The 24,024-nt window shown below is 47.5% G+C and overlaps 1 protein-coding gene across 1 annotated transcript in view; it reads right to left on the reverse strand.

Moving 5' to 3' along the window:
• LOC115325797 (probable serine/threonine-protein kinase dyrk2) overlaps positions 1-24,024 on the reverse strand; it is a 72,475-nt gene that overhangs the window by 38,801 nt on the left and 9,650 nt on the right. The window contains exon 2 of the mRNA XM_042288847.1: positions 5,527-5,992. Coding sequence (XP_042144781.1) covers positions 5,527-5,992 — 466 coding nt within the window. The remainder of the gene's footprint in view (positions 1-5,526; positions 5,993-24,024) is intronic.

Genomic DNA, 24,024 nt, shown 5'->3' on the forward strand with positions numbered 1-24,024 from the left:
ACTAGACAATCGCTGTAAGTTAGCAACCGAGTTTTTGATTGATTCGAGTCGTTTACCAAAGCCCTCTTGATTTGTTCCTATGTCTTCTACATTTAAAGCAATCTGCCTCTGGCCCTCAAGCAGCTGATCCAAAGCCGTATCAGGTCCTGGATTAAGCTCGACATCACCGCTGAGATGTAACAACAAAGCAATGACTTTCCAACACTCGGAAATAGTTTTACACAAGCTGCGTAGGCTCGGCAGCACTATCAATGCAGCACAATCATCTCTAGCACACTTGTAAAGGGATTTTCTACTAACCTGTACGTAGAACACCGAACCCCCTCGCAGCCAGAGCGGCCTTTCTCGACTGATTCGCGTCCTGTTTGTTGCTGGTGTTAGTGCTAACGGGACTTTTCCGGGATGCACAGCGTTTATTCGAAGCAACTGTCACGGGTGAATTCTAGAAAACGTCTGTTTCCGAGCCTTACGTTGGAACTCCTGTGGACATGAAATAGTCATTGCGTTTTCAAAATTAAAATCAAAATTATTTCAGAAAAAAAAAAAAAAGAAAGAAACGCTACAGAACGCACCTGTTTCCGTCGATGTCGTCGTTGACATCGAAGTATCCCCCGCTATAAAGAAAGGGGGAAAAAATGTAATTGTGTTTAAGTCTCACAGTTCTAAGAGCTTAAAGTGACCCGCTGAAGCCGGGCGCGGAACCGCCGAATATTGGAAAACATATTTGTCGCTCAATAAACCAAAAATTGAAACTCTCTGCTCAAGTCCATACATCCTCCGCTAGAGGGTTGGGTCTCGGGTCAGGGAGGATGGGATGGGTTGCGGTGGGTGGAAGGTCCAGTAAAAGTCGAAGAAACACGTAGTACTCCCTACGGTGGGTGCGAAAGACTGATTTATTCTCAAGCTGCAAACCGAGCGCTACATTTAGAATAACAAGCAAAGCTCCTCCCCTAAAGCTCCCATGCTCGTCATGATTGGAAGTTTCCTTCTCTCCAGTCGCCTCCTCTTCAGCGTTCGCTCTGCTAAAGTGGGGAGAGTGGAGGGCGTTGTGGGAGGAGCGCGTCCTGCCATTCTGAACACGCAGCAGACTACAAAACCACGGCGCCTGGAGCACGTTTCCAACTGGTGCGTTCACAGCATTGGAAAAAGTGGCCCTCGATTTCCCCCGAATGATGTCATAAAAGTGTCGCCGGTCGCGACCCTGGTGGCGTCGAAGCAAGGGTAGTGGACGTGGAGAGACACCTGTTCTGCTCTTCTGCTAGACAGTCCACGGAATCTTCGGCGGTCAGAGGTTGGGACGCCGTGATGACAGTGACACTCACGTTTGCTCGTGCTTTTTTTAATGAGCCTCTGCGCCCAAACGCCATGGACTCTCGACATTCGACAGTGTGACACCGCAGCTTTTGTGACGGCATTTGTTGTAACTTCGGGACAACTTTCGGCGCATGGGCGAACGCTAAACAAACCAGTCCGGTGCGCATATACGTCATGGTGAGAAAATCCTCCATCCGCCTCATGCGACAGGCACGCTGAAGCTTAGCGAGAAGACGCGACAAAGCGGTCGGTAGACGCGTGCGATTTGGCGTCGCCGTGTGCTAACGTCGCGCTCGTTGTGAGATGCTGCGGTACGCGCCCGTGGCGAGCAGGAAGTCGCGAACTTTTAACGAGACCGAGGTTCGATGTTCGACTGGTGTGGTGAACCTTAGACCTTTTCTTGCAAAGTACGACCGCGTTCGACTTTAAAATTAGAGCAGAGCGGCCGGATTCGTACGCGGAAGTTAAAAACACGGGAAAAAAGAATTTGAACGGTAGTTTGTTCTATTACGTTCGAAAATGATGAAGTGATATTTAGAAAAACAAAAGAAAATAAAGTTTGAAGTATTTTGAGAGTGTTTTTTTTTAATTGAAAGAAATGTACCTCAAGAAATATAGTACCCCCCTTTCGTTAGTTGGCACCATATTAGTTTGAATTTTAGGCTTAGAATTCAGTAGGGACAAGGCAGCGGTCATGGTGGTCAATGATGACGGAATTGCAGAGCTTAAGAAACAAGTATGTACACTCTTAGAAAAAAGGGTATGGATAGTCCTCCCTTAGGGGAGAAACGGTTTTGTCACCTATGGTTCCTTTAGAAAGGGAGAAACTTTCGTCCCTGAAGCAGGGGAGCAAACTTCCTCCGTTGCTTGCATTTCAATATGGCGGCCCCGAATCGAGCAAATGGAGCCCAATAAGGCGTGACGAGGACGCTGCGTCTCTTGTACGGGACGAGAGGAGCAGCAAATAAAAGCGAAACGCGAGCTTTCCACGAACTGTGTTTATTTCCAAATGCCAGATTTCCCCCACAGGTACAGAAACTTGCGTTTCGAAAGCAGTTACTCAGTCTTCTCGTCGACAGCACTGCAATGTTAAACGGAGACAACCGATACCCAGTTATTTCGCGCACTTTGCGTCTTACCTTTGGTGTTCGAGTCACAATTCCTTCGTCAACCGCACAACACGGAGAAGGGAAAACTCAATCCGCGAAACCAAAAGCCGCTCTCGAAAGAACAAACTCGAAGCCGCTGTTTACCGCGTAGCGTGAAAGAAGGTTAAATCGCTAGCCACCAGATGGCGGGGTCAAGCAGAGTAATTGCAAGTAGCTAGGCTAGGTGGCGCTAGGTACCGCTTAATTCATGTTCTACAAAAAAATTATTTGATTTCCTCAGGCCACTATTGCGCTTGGAGATCCTCTGCTATACACACATTACGCTTATTAGAACCATCAGGTGAACAAACATTGAGCACATACACGGCACACACAAATAGCAATAGAACGGAATATGCCATGGATCCATTTGAACACCACACTAGCCCGAACACTACACCCGTGCTCTGCGTTTCCGTCTTTTATACTGGTCGTTTTGAATGGACGGAATTTCTCAGTGACTGAATAAGCAATAAAAAATATTCCCAGCATGTTGATTTTTTTTCAGCAATGTCATACCTCTGAGAGTGTTTTCAATTGCTCAGGGAATGAATCTCTTATTAAACAGCAAACGCTCGATCGTGCCGTAATTATTTGAAAGCCAATAAATCGAGCGGCTCCAACGCGGTTCCAAGCCATGAGTTTGTTTCCCCGCATGGCACGTCGTAGCCTTTATTCCTATTGTAGTTTTTTATTTATTTTTTTATTTGTGCTGTTCGCGCAAAGCTGCATTTGCCGTCTTGAATTACCCTCTGTAGAGCGGATATTCACTCAACTGGAAGTGATGCTTCACGGGCTGAGAAATCGCTTTTCGATCAACTTGAATGCAGTCAAAGCCGCGACTTGCGGCAGGGGGTAAGTGTACGGCGCTACGCCGTGGCGAGCCCGAAAACTTCTAGCGCTCATCCCAGCGCGCCACTTGGAGGGCAGTTTCTCCAGGAACCGTTGTATATTTAAATAGCAAAATAAATTGTAACTTTTTTTTTTATTTTACCTACTATTGTTTTTTAATGCTAAAATTCCACACTGTAAATATACGTATTTTCCGTCACGAGTTCGTACTGTTGTTCTTGCCCCAGAGCGCAATCGCTCTCGGGGACGAGACAACCGACAGTCACACTGGCCACTGTACGATAGGAGCTTATACTGTTCAGACCAGCGTTCCAACATGCCTATCCGTACGTTGATCGATTGCACGTAATCCCTAAAGTGGTATTAAACTTGTTAATGTAAAGCGGAATGTCAACCTGAGACACCCCGCCCCCTGCGATCACGGCCCGACCGGCGGCATCAAAACGATCTCATCTTGATGTTACACCGCTGATACGCGAACACACGGTCGCATCGGCGATAATTCCAGTCTTCTGCTCACAACCCACAACACTGCCATCACGATGTTGCAGCTATGTTGCTGACGCGCACAAATAGAGAACCACGTTGAACGCCGGTTGCACTCGGCATCGGAAAACAGAACCGAACTCAGCACGGAAAGCACCCAGGCAGCCGGCAGCAAAATCTGCCTGTCTTGGACGCAGATCCTGCGGTTTTCATAACGTCTTAGCGTCGACACAGTTCCGCGTGGTTTCGCTACTGTAGTTCCGCGCCGCGTGAGTTTCGCAATCCGGAGACGGCCATCCAGTGTACGTGGCGCTGCTGGCACTGCTCCGGAACTTGGCTGTTTCTAGCGGCTTCGTTTGCTCGTTTGATAAAATTAGTGATAAAAACGTCAATGCAACCGAAATGTTCTGCACGTTTGGACTAGAAGACGGAATTATAGGCAGCCTTCGCTGCCGCTGAAGCTCAATCAACTCAACAACTATTTATTAAACAACGTGCGCGACCTGCTTGAAAAACGAAACCGGAAGAAGATGAGTCGAGAGGGCGAAAGCTTTCTGCCGTCTGCCTGGAGAAGGAGGAAAGCGTTTCGTTCCTCCCCTCTTCTCGTGTCCGGTTGGGGGCGCGTTAGTAGAAGGGAGGAAGACGCGTTGTTGCCACTTTTTTCCTCCATTTTTTCTTAGAGTGTAGGATTATGGATTAACGAGGGCACAGAACACCTCAATGACCATGGAAAACCTGTGACTGCTAAGGGCAACAAAAATGCAGCTTTAATGAAAAATAGAGCGCTGTGGAACATATAACACGAATGGGGTGGTGAGGGAGATCTCCAAAGGAGTTATGATTTCTAGTCTGAGTTTTGCAAATACAGTTTTGTGCATTAAACTGGACGTCCGAACAAGGCTAGAAGTAAAGCAACGTGCAGTGGGCAGATTAGCACTGCGAGCACATCGTAAAACACCAAACCAAGGTGTGGAGGGCGATACAGGATGATAATCTTTCGTGGGCAAGGAAGCTAGCAGTAAGATAGAATTGGAGGATATGCGACGCGATATGCGACGCGACTGAAGACTGAACTGGTGGACCATGCGGGGACAATGGGGCATTCTTTTGACTTCCCGGCCGCAACGACCTTGGCGAGGGAGGACTGATGGGGGCCCCGAAAGCTCCTAGAATCGTGGTTTGTTCGCAGGGACACATCCGTGTGTAACAAAAACCGCGGCCCTCTCCACGAAGCTTATACGGACATTCGTGATAAATAGCGTTGACTTGAGGTTGAACCTTGCATTTGCTGTGTAACTACTGATGATGCCTCCCGCATGGGAGGCGAAACGTCTAATGAAATTGTTTTTTCTGTTATGTCAAGTCGGTGTTGTTATTTAAATTATGACGTCGCCCGGCTTTTGGAGTACTTTTGGATATGCTGAGAAAAAAAGATACTGGCAGAATGATGGTCACGAAAGGTTCTTGGCTATTTACACATGAGAAGCGTCGATACAAAATAGAGAACACGGATTAGAAAACGTAGGCCTAAACATATGCGCAATAGACCCTTTCCGAAATTCAGTCTGGCCACTTCAATAGCTATCATCATTGTCATCTTGACGGTGCTCAAAAGTGCGGCTGGCCACATTGTACGAGGGAGACGCCGCCAACGCCGCCATGAGCATGTACGGCATCGCGAGTACGAGCACTGCTGCTGCTGGCAGAACAGTATCGTGGACCGGACGTTTGTCGCCCATAGCGTTGACAGTGACAATTTCGCCGGTTGCATTCTTCTGGCTCGACGCCCCAGGTGCCGCGTGTCCACCGGTCAGATCGGCGAATGCGTAGTTTGCCTCTTCACTAGCGGGTTCGCTCACCGTGTCTTGACTGCTCGGATCGGCGATTGCGTCATTCGTCACTCCGGCATCAGCGGCGAAAAACTTCGGCGTTGACGGCGGCGCCTGTCGTACTCGTGGTTTCTTTCTGGGCGGCCTTTTCGCGACGTTGAAAGCGAAGATGCTCGGCACTGCTTCCTGTCTGAGGTAGCGACGTTTACTAGCGACGTTCGGAATGTAGTCACCCTCTCGAAAGTGTCCTGAGCAAATCTTAGTGTACTTCGTAATGGAGAAGTGCTTGCCTTCGTCACGTTTTATAGCAACAATCCATTTTTTTCGGAGAGCGGGGTCGGATAGGATGGCGAACAGAGATACCTCTAAAGAAAAAAGTATACAAATTCGCGAGAGGTCACCGAAATGGCCGAATGTTAACGTTATCTCGATACCCCAAGCCCAGCAACATCGCTTCTGTTTACAAAAAGAAAAGGGTGCAGGTGCATGCTCCCTTCCGTCACACTAGCGCTTCAGAAGCAGCACGAGACGGCTTATATCATTCCATGCTACTAATCTGGCGGGATCTCTTCCGTTTCGATTGTCGCAGCGGTCGCGTGCGTGCACCGGCCAACCGCGAGCGCACCACCCGACCGCGAGCCAGAGGCATCCTTGAGTCCTTTTTGCTTACACAGCGGCACACAGCAATGAAAAGGCATCGCAGAAGCAGCGTGTGGCGAAGTATCAGCCGCGCAACACCTTCTGTGGCCGCAGTGGTGTCGGAGGTGTAGCACACGTTGAGCAAGCGCCGATGCGATCATACATGCTTATGGCGGACGCACGCCGCGCCACGCCCACCTGCGAAGCTTTGCAACCGTTCCGGTAGATGGCGCTGAATTTGTAAAAGGGTCTATACTAGGGAGGCGCGTGATAAAATTACCGATAAGAAGAGAGTTAGAGAAAGTGAGATGAAAATATGGGAAGCAGGCATGCAGACTAAATTAGCCCTAGACATGTACAGGTCGTTAAGAAGGACACTACTAAGGAATCTATCTTCGACAATTCTAGGGGGAGCTGCTTGTTCGAGGCGAGGACGGGAGTGTTACGGACGAGAGGTATAGAGCTAAATATCAGTAAGTATAGATACAGTGTATGGAGCTTGTGGAGAGAAGGAGGAAACGGCTCAGCTCTTGATACTTTACTGTAAATGCCCGTTCACACACTTGTAGGTCCTTAGAACTGAGTGCCTTAAAACCCTTGAAAATATCTTACGATAACCAGAGAACCCGCTGGCACCTAGGCGCCATCTATGCTGCGACCCTCGAACTGCATTTCACTAGAACGAAGAATCTACGGTATTTGCGAAGTAAAGTGTATCTACCACTGATGAGAACAGGTCGTTTGTGACATTGACAAAAAGTTCTACGAGCCAACAAAGAAAGAATGATGCACCAAAGCAATAGGACAAATACGGAGCCGCCAAGTATTCCACTACTACCCGATAGGTGGCGCCAGTGTGTCCTCTCGTCGTAACAAATTTTAAGAGGTTTCAAGGCGCTCTGTCCTAAAAAGCAAGTGTGTGAACGGGCCTTTAGGGGTTTCACCCTGTAGTGGCTGAGGAAACGACTGACTCAACGAACGCATTAGGATTTAGACATAGTGAGAGAAATATTGACACCGATGAAGGTGGAGATAGCCAAGAAGAGATTATCTGACTGGTGGTGGCATAGGTCGATGGAAGGATGAATATTTTCTTATTCCCTTCCGGGCAATCCGCGGAGGGAGGAAGGTGTGTGCAGCCGGTTGCACAATGGCGCCTCCGTCGTACAGATCCTAGCTTTTAAGAATAAATATCTATAGATATTGTCACGAGTCACAACTGATGAGGCGGCGAATAACTGAAGGAAACTAAACATTTAATGGGGCGAACTTGTGCCCAAAACAAAATAGAAGGGTAGCGTCGCAGGCGCCGATGCCGTCGTAACAGCAGGATCAAGCGCTGGAGCCAGACTGACACCGGCTCGCCACGCGTGGGCTTCTGGAACATTCGGCGAAGAATGTTCGGCGCGTACAACAATCATAGCTCGATCAGGCGACAAGGTTATTGAACTTACCAGAACGCTAGATTGAAAGAATAAATAAGAGAAGTGTCCGCTCCCAGGAATCCAACCTGGGGCCTCCGCGTGCAATCCAAGCACGGCAACCATTCGGCCAAGCACGCGCTCGCCCAGCGACGCGCGGGGCAATGTATAACTCCGTGATAAATAACGATTAAAAAAAATACACTGGCTTGGTGGCGCAAGCGCCGCCCGATTCAAAGGGTTGAGCCTCATTCATTCACCCATCCACGCATCCGTTTAAGTAATATAAGATGGTGATTTCCAAGGAAAGTATCTATGACAATTCTAGATGAAGCCTCTCGTTGTTTGAGGCCAGGATAGGGTTTTACTGCCTGGGAGTACATAAAGAAATATCAGGACATATATACATTGTATGGAGGATGTGGGGAAGAAAAGGAAACGGTTAAACACTGAATAGTTTGTTAGGGCTTCACCCTGCAGTTCCTCAAGGTGATACCTACTTAGATCCAGGCCTTGGCTTTAAAAATAGCGACGAAAAATCGTCCTTGCAAAAGCGGATATCACAAAAATACAGGTTATCGGACTGGTAGCGTAAGCAGAGGGGAGAATAAAGTTTGTTATCCTTTTCCTTTCAGACCGTAGGGCGAAACGAGCCCGCACAGGGTTGCGAAGAAGCAGCAGGTCGCACAGATTCTACCTTTCTACGCATGCTTGTGCTTAGCGGTGATATGGGATTATTCGCCCTTCTTCATTAAATCAGAATTGGAATTCAATCGGAGATTAATTAATCCTTGAATCTAGAAGCTTTGGCTCGGTGGCGAATGCCGCTTCCCAATTAGCGTTCAGCCGTATCCATCGATCCATTCATCCATGCCCGCACATGCGCAGAACCGTCAAACTTGAGTCGATTTTTAGGCGAACTTTGCGCTGACCGTTTTAAAACGCCGAACCTGGTCGAACTTGAACCTCAGCAGTTTCGCGGCATCGTTATGAGGCGCTGCAAGACGCGGTCGCGGCGACGCGGATGCACCAGTGACAAGGTGAACAAAAAGCAAGGGCGCAAGCGAGCTGGTGTACATTGCGCATGGTTGAAAAAAACCCGAGACTGCGGGTAAACAACACAGCACTAAAAAGTCTCTAACACAGCTGAAATTTTTATTTTCCGAAACCTGGTTATAAGGCACTTCGATACAAAAGAAAAAAGGGGAGGGGGTGAGAACCCCAAAGAAAGCCACTTTCCACCAATGTAACCTTTGACTAAATACAAGGACAACGGACTCCGCGTCATGCACCTCTCTTATCTTTGACCCCTCGCTACCCGACCGCCAAACACACTGGAAAGCCTTAACACACACACACACACACACAAAAAAATGACTTAACGTTTCTTCTACCCGAAAACCTACAAAGATAAACCTTGAAGGTCAGAACGTTTCACAGCCTAAAAAAAACGCCGAAGTTCTTTGTCCAACCCAAACGACGGCTTATTAACTGCGTTCCCGTGACCTAGTATTGTTAATGACTCTTTTATCAATCGCTTATGGTCATCTTTTTCCCGCAACACTACTGAAGTTAAATGCCACAACGGTGCACAGTTCCTACATTCGATAACATGTTTTGACACTTCGGAGTACGGGTCTTTTTTCATTATACAACGTTTGTGTTCCATCAAGCGCTCATTTATACAGCGTTTAGTCTGTCCAATATAACAGAGGCCACAATCAAAGGGTATCTCGTAAACGACATCCGACGAACATTCTACATCCCTTTCTCTGTGTTTTATCGTGCAACCTGAAACAGTCGAGGCAAAAGGGGTCAAACGGCTTAATCTATAATCTGTAGAAAAGGCAGTGCCAATATTAAACCTGTTGGCTAACGCTTTGATGTTGTGCGAAATTTTATGAAGTTTTCATAAAATATTGTGCGAAATTTTATGAAATTTTCATAAAATGTTGTGCGAAATTTTATGGAGTTTTCATAAAATGCCGCACAACATCAAAGCGTTAGCCGGCAGGTTTAATATTGGCACTGCCGTTTGACCCCTTTTTGCCTCGACTGTTTCAGGTTGCACGATAAAACACAGAGAAAGGGATGTAGAATGTTCGTCGGGTGTCGTTTACGAGATACCCTTTGATTGTGGCCTCTGTTATATTGGACAGACTAAACGCTGTATAAATGAGCGCTTGATGGAACACAAACGTTGTATAATGAAAAAAGACCCGTACTCCGAAGTGTCAAAACATGTTATCGAATGTAGGAACTGTGCACCGTTGTGGCATCTAACTTCAGTAGTGTTGCGGGAAAAAGATGACCATAAGCGATTGATAAAAGAGTCATTAACAATACTAGGTCACGGGAACGCAGTTAATAAGCCGTCGTTTGGGTTGGACAACGAACTTCGGCGTTTTCTTAGGCTGTGAAAAGTTCCGACCTTCAAGGTTTATCTTCGTAGGTTTTCGGGTAGAAGAAACGTAAAGTCGGTTTTTTTTTTTTTGTTTTTTTTTTTTGTGTGTGTTTGGTAATGGGTTAATGTAGGTTTTCGGGTAGAAAAAACGTGAAGTCGTTTTTTTTTGTGTGTGCGTGTTAATGGGCTTAGGCTTTTCAGTGTGTTTGGCGGTCGGGTAGCGAGGCGTCAAAGAGAGGTGCATGACGCAGAGTCCGTTGTCCTTGTATTTATTCAAAGGTTACATTGGTAAAAAGTAGCATTCTTTGGGGTTCTCACCCTCTCCCCCTTTTTTTCTTTTGTATCGAAGTGCCTATATAACCAGATTTCGGAAAATAAAAATTTCAGCTGTGTTAGAGACTTTTTAGTGTTGTGTCATTTACCCGCAGTCTCGGGGTTTTTTCAACCAGTGACAAGGTTACTAGATTACCTCAGTTGTGGAACTCCCGCAGGGAGGGGTACCTTCCCTCACTCACTTCAGTTCACCTCCCGTCGTTCGAAGCGCCATCTAGATCTTCTTTTACGAACTGTGCGTTCCATAGAACAAAACTGAAACGCCATCTAGACGCCGTCCTTCGAAACGTACGTATCCCATAAAATACACTACAGTTAACAAAGCAGCCGTCCGGCGCGTCGAACGACATGAAACGAGTCGTGGTGAGTGAGGGGGGTACTGCTCGTGCATGCAGCGTCTATCAGTAGTTCCGTAACTGATTTAATCTAATAACATTCACCAGTGATGACATGAGAGAAGGAAGAGCCGGGTTCTGGGTGGTGTTGGCAGTTTTCGTTGCCGGCTATAGCACTTTAATAGGTTTGTTGTTGTGTTTTTTTTTTTTTTTTTCGGGTAGAATTTGTTTTTGTAGAGATATGCAATATGACACGCGGCGAAAAAACTGTGTAAAGGACTTCTCTTCTGTACCCATGCATATCGTTTTGGGGGTCATTGCACAGTTTTTTCTGAAATTTCCGCGCATACGATCTGGCAGCGAATTGCCTCTGCGCCTACAAGATTATTTTACTTTCGTAATTTAAATATCTTTAAATGTTCAAACGTTTTTACGGTGACTGAAATAAACACTTGCCTTCGGACATCTCGCTTTCTTCGCCTGCAAAACAAAAGAGAACGGTACTTTGAAAATTCACGCTGGAAGTTAATTACATGAAAAAATATACAACTTCATAAAAAAAGCTCGTAAATTTCGTTAATACTAAATCAAACAGTCTAAAAAAATAATACTGCAAAAATGAAACAGAAATTTTGGCGTGCGACTCTACGAATAGAATATCCACGCCTTCCTCCCCCAGGCCAGACTCATCCTCCTGTATATTTTTTTTTTCTTGCGATGAATTTAGAAGCAAAGAAATTTTTAAGAGATGTCGTGAGTTTCATGTATGCAATATTATTTAATGACAATGGAAAAGTCGTTTTTGTGACAATTTCAAACGCACTACGTCATTGTCTTCACAAAAATCAGAGCCCAAAGTGTAAGTGACGAGGCCGACTGATGATTTTATTTTTATCTTGAAAATGTGCACATGAAATTATTAATAATATTATTACTATAGTGACGCTCGGCGACTGTACTGAAGGCGTTGAGGGAGATATGGGGACAATGGGGGAAAAACTAATACCTACACGGGCAATTTTTTTTTTTTTTTTTTTTTTTTTGTCGTTGTAGACTTTGAGAAGGAGTTGTCGAACGGTGGAAAAGCTTGGGCTATTCCTCACGACGCCCACCTACTTCGCTTGAACGCTGCTTTGAGAGTGTTTTTTTATATAACTTGTGATTCAATTTTTATCGAAGATAATGGCTTGACTTTACAATTTGACTAAAAATATGTACTCGGTTTTTTTGTAGCTTAATTATTTTTCTTAATATTGAAGGTTTCATTCGAAAATATCATGAAAATTATACCCCAAACTTGAATATTTGAATACAAAAGTCGGGGCATCTTAGTAAATTGAACGGTCTGTCAAATTCAATGACGTATGAATTAAGACTCCATAATGATTTATAGGCATTTAAGACACTTTTAAAATTTCCCATCTGGAAAATTAGTTAAAGTAGACAACATGAAGGGCATCTAATAAAATCCTGATGCCATATTTAACATATTTATACCCCTTGTTGCATACCTCGCGCATATACGAACCACAGGAAAAAATGATGACGATTGGATATGCGCAAGTGGAAATAGGGCTTCCATAAAATAGCAAAATGTGTAAATTTTGCTTCATTCGATAATAATCTGAAATGTAATGAATGGATAAACCCATTTTAGTATATTTTCAAGTCAATATTTCAAGATTTAAGAGATATATTTTTTTACAAAAACTTCATAACACGATGATAAGTGCATGTTTTTTAAAACGCAATTTCATACATCTGTTAGAACTTCAGAAGGAGGCGAGTTGGTTGTTCATGTTGGACGACGAGTTTGCTTTTTGCGTGTGTGAAAGCTTGAGTGACAGTTGCTTGAACGCGCTAAAACGTCGACCTTCATAAATCTGTTGTCGTTATATTTTTATTTTGTATTGTTTTGTGGAACACTGTTTAAAACAAGGAATTCGAACTGAAATGTCATGTGTCGACTCGCTGCATGCGGAGAAAAGACACGACGTCGAGCGGCCGTGGCTGTCCATAGTAATCGCACGATTGGCGGCTTGGCAGGCGCCCGCGCCCGTGACTGCCCCAGTCGATGGGGAGACATGACGGAAGTTTAAATGACACTTCCGGTTGGAGGTTCTCCAACAAAGAAAGCAGAACTCTACTTCGCTCTATGTCGTGGATTCGGGCGGGAGTTCATAATCTGGGTTGCAGACTTTCCTCTCCGTAAGTGCGCCTTTCCATTAAGCTGATATTTGTTTTAGGATGATGTTAGGGAGAGGCAAGGAGCGCGTGGTGGGAAGGGCAAGCACTCAGAGGCCCTGCCGTTCACACCTTGCCAGGGACTGCACCAGGATTAAACTCTACGTGACATCGCGAGTTGTGACCTCATAGCTACTTATAATCAGATCCGAATGACAAGTTCGACGTTATGCGTAAAAGGCACATCAGGAACTTGGGGCCATTGCATACCCGAATCTACACCGCCGAGCTGTCAACAGTCAGAAATTACTCGTATTTCCGTCGATAAAAGCGGAATTAATCCCTTTAAAGACGTCATAATTAGTGTTTTTTTTTTTTTGACAATCGTGAAAGACCGAAAAAGTCGGCGAGGGATTTTACAGCCGTGATTGGCAGGCGCCGAGGTCAAGTAGGCGCCGACCAATCATGGCCGCCGGATTCCTCGCCGACTTTTCCGTCAAGCTTCCGCATAAAGGCCCGTTCACACATGCAGCGGAGCGCTACAAGCATAGCGCTAACCTCGCGCTAAGCGCGTGCTGACGGCAGCGTTCACCAGCTTTGTATCACACCGTCGAAACTGTTGCTCATGGCATACGATAAGTAGCTGATGGCACGTGAGGAGCGCTACATCAGCGCTTCGCTGCATGTGAGAACCGGCCTTTAGAGCCCCAGAACGACGCTTTTAGTTGCGCGCGTTTCCAACGCACGGCTTGGTACGTGACGTCATTGCAGCATGCTGGTGGTCATTCCTGCTGTTTTCTTGTCAAGAAAAAAAAATTACTAGGACGCCTAAGCATTTCTTATGAGTTGTGAATGCGAAAGCATGAATGCCGTTCTTTCGCTCCCTTAGCTCGTCTGCGGCGTACCTTACTCCGTTTCACCTGATGTTGTACCGTGGTTGTACAGCAGACAAGGCTAGAAGCGCGAGCTCATTCCGTTGAGAGCAACGTTGCTAGATCAGCTCAGTTGACAAGCTCCGCGTTAGCCGCGCTTCGGAAAGCCGGCCCCATCCGTTCGCGCGGGCGTGGTGGCGCTGTCGTCGCAGCCCACCCGGTCCACAAAGCCGACCAAGCTCTGGGCAAGCTCGGGACGCAGGCTTTTCGTTTCGAAATCAGGCGGTCGGCAGCACGTCGGCTGCCCTTGCGCACTTGTTTTTTAAGATATGGACTCTGGAAGTAGATTCTGCTGCAGTCACGATTGTAATTATGCACGCTAACGATTTCTTCGATTTTTCTTCTATATAATTAATCGAATAGCAGCTGGGTGCTTAGCTGTGAGTCTGGCTTCCGAGTGCGATTCTATGTTCGTGTAATATCAAAGTATAACGGAATTTATGTCATAGTTGATGTCTGACATATTCGTCTATGACCAGCATCCACAAGCAGGGGCTCGCGTGCGCTGTCAGCGCCGTATCCAGTTCTGGATAAACGCTCCCACTTGTCACAAGAAAACGAGCCGTCGCCGTGCCTGGGCTCTTCCGAACTCGTCGCTATTTTCCAAAGTGGCACGCACACGCAAGGGAGCGAGGTTGTCACACACATAAAGAACACACGAGAGGGACTCAGCGGTTTTCACCAGTAGCAGACCTCGACGTAGCCGAATACAAATACAAAAACAGCCCGATTCTATCAAATAACGAAGACGTCTTCGAATTGTAATTCTTTCCTAATGCGGCTTTGGTATGTATGCAGCAGTTTACGCTTGAACTTCTGACACAAACACAGAACACCAGAAGAGGAAAGTTCACGATATTTTACTCCGCAAAGGACCAAAACAAGACGGTTCATGTGCCGGAAACCACAAACGACAGACGCAGCCATTTTTCCGAGCAGCTTGCCATTGTGCCGAATGCCGGAAAACTGACAAACCTAAGAAGGCCTGGTGGGAGTAAATTTACCTCAAACGTCCCAGGAAATGTTTCCTGGGTGCGGACATTAACACACGGGAAAAATTCCATAGGAATGCACTTTGTGAACCCACACAAAAACGATGCTTCACGGCGTATCCACGAGTACCGAGGCCAGTCAGACCGAACGGGTCGGGCGGACTTGGACACGAGCGCCGCTACGCGGCAGTGAATGGCAGCGCGTCACTTTTTTCTCGGAGCTTGTAAACTTCTCCGATTCAGTAACGTTGGTTGGGAGCTACTCTTAATGCACGAGGGCTTGTGCCGCCGAGATGTGCCCTATAGGACAGGGAGATCGCGCTTGTAGCCTTTCTTGCGGTACATCATGAGGTGAAACAGAGTATAGCGTGGACGGCCACGTTTCGCTAGTGCCGAGGTAGCGGCTGACGGCCGGGCCCGCGCTCTCACGAAGTGGCCACGCCGCGCTGAGCTCGGCCGTGCACCCACTCCGGAGTTTGCCCTTGCGGGCTCTGTGACCAGGCCCGCACCTCTATACCGGCGGCCGGGCCGCTGCGTGCGCTGCGCCGCCATGGAGAGGGCTTCTCTGGTGGCGTTCCTTGGAACTACGCCACGCGAGAACCAATGGGAGCCTCGTTTCTTGAAACTAAGACGCGCGCCGGCCAATGGGAACCTATCCGTCAGATGTCGGCTACAGACGACAGGCTTCGCTCCATTGGGACACGAGAAGGTGGCGTTTGGCGCGGCTTCAAAAGCTGATGACGTCGGTTCGCTCCATGGGACAGCTAATGAAAAGATCCGTTGGTGCGACGTGTACGCCGCAGAAGATGGGCGCTCAGCAACGAGGCCACCAGAATGGCAGCTGGTCTGAGGTCAGGGCGAGCCATGTATTCCGAAACCGATAAGTCATATTCCCTACATCTGCTAGTAAGTGTAAAAAAGACGGTATTATTTCACATTTTCTGAAGAAAAAGAAACGGTTCCAGAAGGTTCGGTCTCAAAACGTACGATCACGTTCCACGGATTCACAAGCGTCCGTGAGCGACCAATAATACCTAGAAGACAAACCTCGCGCCTTGTCCCGCTATACGTCATCACTCCCCACAGCGCCACCAAGCGCGCGTCAGTACTGTCGCCAGCGTAAAGCATGAGGGGGCTGCGAGTCGCGGTGGCGCTGCGAGACGCCACCGCGTCTCGCAGCGCCACACAGCGAGTGCGACGCTAGCACACGGCGACGCCAAGGTGGACGCATCTGCCGCTTCTGCGGCGACTCTCGCCCACCGTCAACGTTTTTGCCGCTTGGGACAGGTCGGGAATTTAGAGACGCGATGACGTCATGGGCCTTGTCTTCTAGGTGGTATAGGTGGGCGGCATCTGGCAACTTCCGCTTCCTTCGAAAACTTTGCTTCACTGTTGACAAGCGACGACAATGAGCTGGCAGCCCCTGCCAGCATAATTCTGAAACCTCCAGAGTGTAGTCTTCAGAACCATGCTTAGACAGGCTTGCAGATCATTGTCGTCGTTTTTCGAGGGCTAAAGAAAATTTCCTAAGGAACCAGAAGCTGTCAAAGGCCGCTTACCTATTGCCATGACAGGCTTTCAAACGAGGGTTCTCGTGCCAACGCTCGTGGGTTGCACTGGTGTTTTCTGCACAAACACCTCAAACCAGTGATTATATATAAAAAAAGGTGGATTCTTATACGATGTTAGAAGATGAGCAGCGATGTTGGGGATCACCAAGAAGCGACAGCATTGAAAGGCGGACTACAAAAAAAAAAATTACCATAAACAATTTTTGGCTGCAAAGAAAAAAAAAATAATAATAATAACGTCCCGGAAATTCAAGTGGCAGCAGACGTTTCATGAATCCCTCAGCGAAACCTGTGCCACCTCGGTGAAAATTTCTGGTATGCTCCTTTCCAATTTCTTCCAACCAGCTTCAGCGATATCCGCGTCTCCTGATATGTACATCTTATTTTTTAAGAGGCCGTTCAATATTTCTGCCAGATCGTGCGGAAATAGGCGCCTTAAAACGAACCGTTCTTCAGGCCGTATGTGGTGCCGTATTTGCGTTAATTAGTGTAGGTGCCGTCTCTTCTAATTAAATGTAAGCCCGTATACAAGTGGAGTCAAGCACACGACAGTACTCACTCATGATTCCGGGAAAGCGGGGCCGATGCTTCTTGCTTGTTGCTTGGGTGCCTAAAAAAAAATATGGAACGAAGCGCCCACTTCGTCCACTTCTTCTCCGGAAAGGCTGATCTAAAGAAAAGATGGTTCATGCACAGCTAAAGCCCCTCTATCCTGGGAAAAGTGGCGCCATTCATTGTTGTGGAAATGCTCAAGACACGTGCCGCGCGCCACTTCTGGGAAGAACATGGCATCGGAAATTGAGCTCAGTTACGTGGCCGTGTGAAGCCACAAGTGAAAACTGCCGCGAGTGTCGCTGTTGTCGAAATCCGAAGGACATGACTACTGTAACATGGGATATGGCGTCGCGTGCGTTCTCAGACGGTTTCTGCGGTCTCTGTGATCCTTTCTGCAATTTCGTTTCGAGAATGTCAAGTGCTTGACATTGTGATTGCATAGGTTTGAGTCCTGTCACTAAGCAATAAAAACGAAGGGAAAGAAGAGAGATACCCACCGCTACGCGCCAGCATGCAAGACTGGTTACCCAGGTTTTTACTACATTGCCCAAGTCAGCTTTAAACATTAATTCATAGACGTTGAGACACCCATAAAGCATTCATGGGCCACACTAATGAACCGCTAAGATAAAAAACGGCTGCGCTTGGCGCGAACTTCGCTGGCAGGAGTGCTCCTGTATTGTATTGTATTGTATTGTATTCTGCGGCGCAATCTCTTTGAAACGAGAGTCGAAGTTCGACACGCCAAAAAAGTTAAAAAAGAAAAAAAGGAAAGAAAAAAAAGGGGGAGAGAAGGGGGGAGGTCGTCAGGGCCCACCATCTGTCGTCGATGACCCCTGGTGGGCGGAGGGTAACAGCTACACGATCACGGTGGTCCGACCGGTACGCGCTGACTTCTCGGTGCGCAAATCACCGTCGCACTTTCCACCACGCCTCCAGTCTTTGCCTAGAACAGGCCACGTGGTCATGTTCGTTCGTGAAGCCGAGTGCCTCACTTGGAGGCACTCGGTTCTACAGGAAGCGCCTCACTTGGAGGCCGGCTTTTTTTTTCACCACTCCTATTCTAGTTCACTGTAGCTCAGTGCTGCGCTCAACAGTAACGTTGGCTGCACTGTGCCGCCACTATCTTCCCAAGGGCTGCATGTGCCTCGTGCCTCGACGCACATTGCGCTACTTTTAAAACATGAAGGGGACCTTAAGCACAGCCCACACCGAGCGCCCTTAATTCGAAGTTCTCTGAATTTCGAGGGCTCGCTTCGCCTTGTTGTATACCGAGCCCCCCAAGAGCGACAAACCTAAGACCGGAGTCTTTTGCGATTTGACAGACTTTGCAGAAAAAAGGAGGCTATGCTCAAACACGAGCACTAGTGCCACTAAATAAGCTACGCTCCAGAGCAACGACACTCGCCCATATTGTGGCTTAAAATCATGGTTGCCAGTTACCTGAAGCTTTATCTGAAATCACAGGACACACTTTTCCGCGCTCCAGAGATGTTCAAACAGTTCGCGACAGAGCAAAGCAATATTCCATGAGCTTCCTAACACCCAATATATAGCTGAGAAAGTCGCGCGTTTTAATCATGAAGATCGGCAGCTGCGCCTGCCCTGCATAAGAACCAAAATGGCGGCGCTCAGAACAATGTCGGGGAACAGAGTGCCGATACTCTGAGTCTAAGCGCAGCTCATTTGGTGGCTCTAACGAGCACCATGCACGCCAGGGTACTTTTGACAGGCTTTCAGTCACTCGTGCTTATTTCCCGAGCACCGAACGATAAACGCCTGCCAAAGGTGCTATCGCGAGCGTGCTGCATGAGTTTGAAGCTCGTTGGTGTCGTTTGCTTCTGTTTATCGCTCTACTGGGACTCGGGCATTAAGGCGCACACAGACGATCTTGCTCCTTTAGCCGAACGTCTTATCAGCCCTGCATCACCAAGGGATTTACTCGTAAAAACAATACCCTTCTAACGCGTATAAGCGCAAATAACGCCTTTACTAAATATTTCGACGCATTATAGGTGTAAAAGACAACCCTCTATGTCCACCGGCCTGTGACGCAGAAACAATTGAACCTCTTGTTCGTTGTGACGATTACAAGGTACACCGACTAGAATTTTTTTTTTCTCGCAAGCTTACAACTTTTGGCGTCACAGCCCCGTAAATAGACATCACATTTTCTACCGGACTGTGTGTGTGTCTTCTTTTACTGGTGCTCGTTTGTTAGGGCTGTGCCTAAACTAGGGTACCCTAGCCTAAACCATCTTTTTTTAGATCATCCTTTCTGGAGAAGAAGTGGACGAAGTGGTCGCTTCGTTCCATTTTTTTTTTTTAGGCAGCCAAGCTAAAGGAGCAAGAACCATCGGCCCCGCTTTCTCGGAATCATGAGTGAGTACTGTCGTGTGCTTGACTCCACTTGTATACGGGCTTACATTTAATTAGAAGAGACGGCACCTAGACTGATTAACGCGAATACGGCACCACGTACGTCCTCCACAACGGTTCATTGTAAACGGTGAGGTCACCATTTACAGTTCAGGTGGAGACCCCTGTGGGTAGGATTGCATAACAAAGGTTTACTTTGAGACGTCGGTGCTCGGTGTATAGGTTTTGGATACATAAGGCTTTGAGGAAATGAACGCAGTAGCTGAGTTTGAGACGTTATTTTCCCCTGTCTTTTTTGTTCGGCCAAGTTTCCCAGCTTTTACCACAGTCTCGGGTATTCTACATCAGGATATAAATATCAGGAAACACGGAGGCTTCCAAAGCTGGTTGGAAGAACTTGGAAAGGAACACACCGAAAACTTTCACTGCGGTGGCACAGGTTTCGCTGAGAAATTCAATTTTCCGGGAGGTTATTTATTTTTTTTTTTTTTTTAATAAAAAAGTTGTTTGTGAATATTTTTTTTTCTGTAGTCGACCTTTTAATGCTGTCGCTTCTTGGTGATCCCAGTATTGCTACTCATCATCTAACATCGTATAAGAATCCACCTTTTTTTTATAATCACTGGTTTGAGGTGTTTGGACAGAGAACGCGCGTGCACACCACGAGCGTTGGCACGAGCCTCTCGCTTCAAAGCCTGACATGGCACTAGGTAAGCGGCGTTCGACAACTTCCGGTCCCTTAGAAAATTTTGTATAGCTCTTAACAAACAACGACGATGAACTGCAAGCCTATCTAAGCATGGTTCTGAAAACTACAGTCTGGAGGTTTCAGACTTATGCTGGCACAGGTTGCCAGCTCATTGTCGTCGCTTGTCAACAGTGAAACAAAATTTTCGAAGGAAGCGGAAGTCGCCAAACGCCACTCACCTATACCACCTAGAAGACAAAGCTCATGACGTCATCGCGTTTGTAAATTCTCTATCAGTCCCAAGCGGCAAAAACGCTGACGGTGGACGACAGTCGCCGCAAAAGCGGACGCTAGCACTCGCCGGAAAAGCGGCATGTGCTAGCGTCGCGCTCGCTGTGTGGCGCTGCGAGACGCGCTGGCGTAAAGTCCCTGTATCCTTTACGCTGGCAACAGTGCTGACACGTGCTAGGTGGCGCTGCGGGGAGTGATGGCGTATAACGGGAAAAGGCGCGAGGTTTGTTTTCTAAGTATTATTGGTCATGGACGCTTGCGAATCCGTGGAACGTGAACGTACGTTTTGAGACCGAACCTTCTGGAACCGTTACTTTTTCTTTAGAAAATGTGAAATAATACCGTCTCTTTTACACTTAGAAGCAGATGTAGGAAATATGACTCGTCGCTCTCGGAATAAATGGCTCGCACTGACCTCAGACCAGCTGCCATTCTGGTGGCCTCGTTGCTGAGCGCTCATCTCCTGCGGCGTACACGTAGCACCACCGAATCTTTTAATGCGAAAGCATTAGCTGGTTCCATGGAGCGAACCGACGTTATCAGCATTCGAGGCCGCGCCAAACGCCACCTTCTCCTGTCCCAAAGGAGCGAAGACTGTCGTCTGTAACATAAATCTGATGGATACCCTATTGAAAATATTTCTAAAGGGCCCGTCAGCCTTGAAGGATTATGGGACCTCACAGGCCTTCAAAAATACCCTTCAGAAAGACCCTTCAGGGATACCCCATAGAAAAATCCTTTAGCCCCACAGCCCTTCAACCCGTACGACCCTTTAGCCCATCAACCCTCTAGACGCCCAAATGACTGTGAACCATAGACAAAAATGCAGTTCAAAACATTATTGAAAATTTATTGCAGACATTTAGTTTTACATGCATATTATAACTCAAAAAAGACGATAAAGAGCAACGCTTGCTCAAACCCGGCGCAAGGAGCTGTAGACGAGAGATCACATCAAACAGGGACAACTGACTTCTTGATCACAAAGAAAAAGATCTTTGAAAGTACTCACAATGCCGCTGGGTATATTCCTGATGTACCGTAGTTCAGCTAATAAAACCGAGCAGGTGCACCCCACGCACACATACACAGTCTCAGTAAGCATGTTTAGCGAAAACCACGACCTCGCAAGCAGCACCCGCCGCCGTCGAGAAATCCCGAGCACAGTCACGGTTTCGTCCATGATGACGTCGCGCCGGCGTCTTCGGCGTATATTTCGCTTGCTGGATGCTTCTGAAGTCGAACGGACGAAGAGCCGCAAGGAACAAGTCCGAACAGCGGCCGTCATCCACCGTCTCAGGACCCACAGTGGCATAATCCCGGTGCGCAGGCACAACATGCGGTGGGACGCTGACCCCGACTGCCAGGCTTTGCAGCGAGTAAGTCGACACCGGCCACCATCTCCTTGAATGAGCCGAACACGATGGCGCTCGAGCGGTGCTGAAGGCGGCCAACGCCGAACTGGGGATCACCTGCGGAACCAAGGAAGACTCTGCACTGATCAAAACAGACCAAGGGGCGAGCCCTCAAAGCCATGCATGCTCACCTTCCTGGAGGAAATTGGTCCGCTCCGATAATCCGCGGCGGCTCTTGGGCTAACCGGAACCGCCCACGAGCAGAAAGAAAATGGCTACACTGGCGGCTGGCCTCCCCCGCTTGCACACACCACCCTCTCCCGCCGACCGCTGGCCTGGCTGCCCTGCACCCTCTCCCCATCGCCGGGCGGAGAGAAACGCAGTGTGGATTCTTTTTGGGGACCGTCCCCCGTCGAGGAGCCGGTTCCCCGAACGAGCCGCTCCCGCGTGCATCCCTGTTCCTGGAAAACGCGCACTGCTCTCGGCTTTTTTTTTTTTTTTTTTTTTTTATTTATGGTTGCACGGATTTCGCCTCGAGCGGGCAAGATTGCGTTCGGCTCAAAACGCCGCTCGGTCAATACCACTCGGCCCGCGGCTCGTCAATTCTCCACATGGGGCGGTCGCCCTCGGTGGCCTCCTTGGCGACCGAACACCCGGGCAGTGACAGACGGGTCCAGGTGCCCACTCGTATTTGATAGAAGAGCAGTAATAAAATCTGACCGTACATACATACGATCGAGATTTTCCAAATACTTATTTTTGTTTTCCCGTAGCGTACAATGAGCAACTATGTTCTAATTCTGCGAAATGAGTTTTCTCCACCTAAGCCTTTGCCCACAGACATCTGAAGAAGCCTGAAGGTTTTTCCGACCCCATTAGAAAAGTTCTTGACAGGCTTTCAGACGTTTCAAGGCACTGTTAAGGGGATTTCAGACATGTCAGGAGAGCTTCTGACGGGGCCAAGGAACCCACCAGGAAATATCGGTGCACCTTTCAAACATCTCAGAAATTCCTGAAGTCCCTTTCACACCCTTTAAAAAAATCCTGAAGTCCCATCAGAGCGATTTTCAATAGGGTAGGCTCCCATTGGCTGGCGCGCGTCATTGTTTCAAAGAACGAGGCTCCCATTGACCCTCGCACGGCGTAGCTCCAAGGAACACCACCAGAGAAGCCATATTCATGGCGGCGCAGCGCACGCAGAGGCCCGGCCGCCAGTAAGAGGTGCGGGCCTGGTCGCAGAGCCGCAAGGGCAAACTCCGGAGTGGCTGCACGGCCGAGCTCAGCGCGGCACGGCCCCTTCACACAAGCGCGCTCGGCCTTTACCCGCTCCCTCGGCAGTAGCGAAACGTGGCCGTCCACGCCAGTACGCCGCAGACGAAGTAAGGGAGCGGAAGAACGACATTCATGCTTTCGCATTCACAACGCATAAAAGGTGCCTAGGTGTCCTCGGATTTTTTTTTTCTTGACAAAAAAACAGTAGGAATGACTACCCTACTGAAAAAAATTATATGAATTTTTTTCTGATATGTTTATTGGACACCTTTTCATATCAGAACTTATTATTTCATATCAGTTTTATATGCCGCATATCAGTTACCCTAGGCTAGGTGGCGCTAGGTACCGCCCAATTCATGTGCTACAAAAATATATTTATTTACTCATGCCACCATGTAGATACATTACGCATACCACTAGCATCAGTTGAACAAATACATCGAGTGCATACACATACACGGCACAACAAACATGAATACAACAGCACACCCAATAAGTACTTCGGAGCTCTGCGTTTCCACCTTTTATGCAGGTCGTTTTGTAAGTACGGAGTTTTTCGGTGACCACCTACGCAATAAATAATATTTTCAGCGTGCTGTATTTTGTTCAGTAATGTCATATCTCTGAGAGTATTTAGAACAGCTCAGGAGACTAATCTCTTAATAAAATGTAAAAGCTCATGCCGTAATTATTTGAAAGCCATTAAATCAAGCCGCTCCACTGCGGTTCCTAGCCACGTGTTTGCTTTCCCGCGCGGTACGTCATATACTGAAAAAAAAATTATATGAATTTATTTCTGATATGTTTATTGGACACATTCATATCAGTTGGCATACGTTACATATAAGTTCTTATATGTCACATATCAGTTTTTGGGTATTTCATATCAGTTCTTATATCGCATATCAGTTTTTAAGTATTTCATATCAGTTTCATATATAGCGTATCAGTTTTTGGGTATTTCATATCAGTTCTTATATCGCATATCAGTTTTCAGATATTTCATATCAGTTTCATATGTCGCATATCAGTTTTTGTATA

This window comes from Ixodes scapularis, unplaced genomic scaffold (genome assembly GCF_016920785.2).
Source record: "Ixodes scapularis isolate PalLabHiFi unplaced genomic scaffold, ASM1692078v2 PGA_scaffold0__279_contigs__length_252992795, whole genome shotgun sequence".
Classification (NCBI taxonomy): domain Eukaryota; kingdom Metazoa; phylum Arthropoda; class Arachnida; order Ixodida; family Ixodidae; genus Ixodes; species Ixodes scapularis.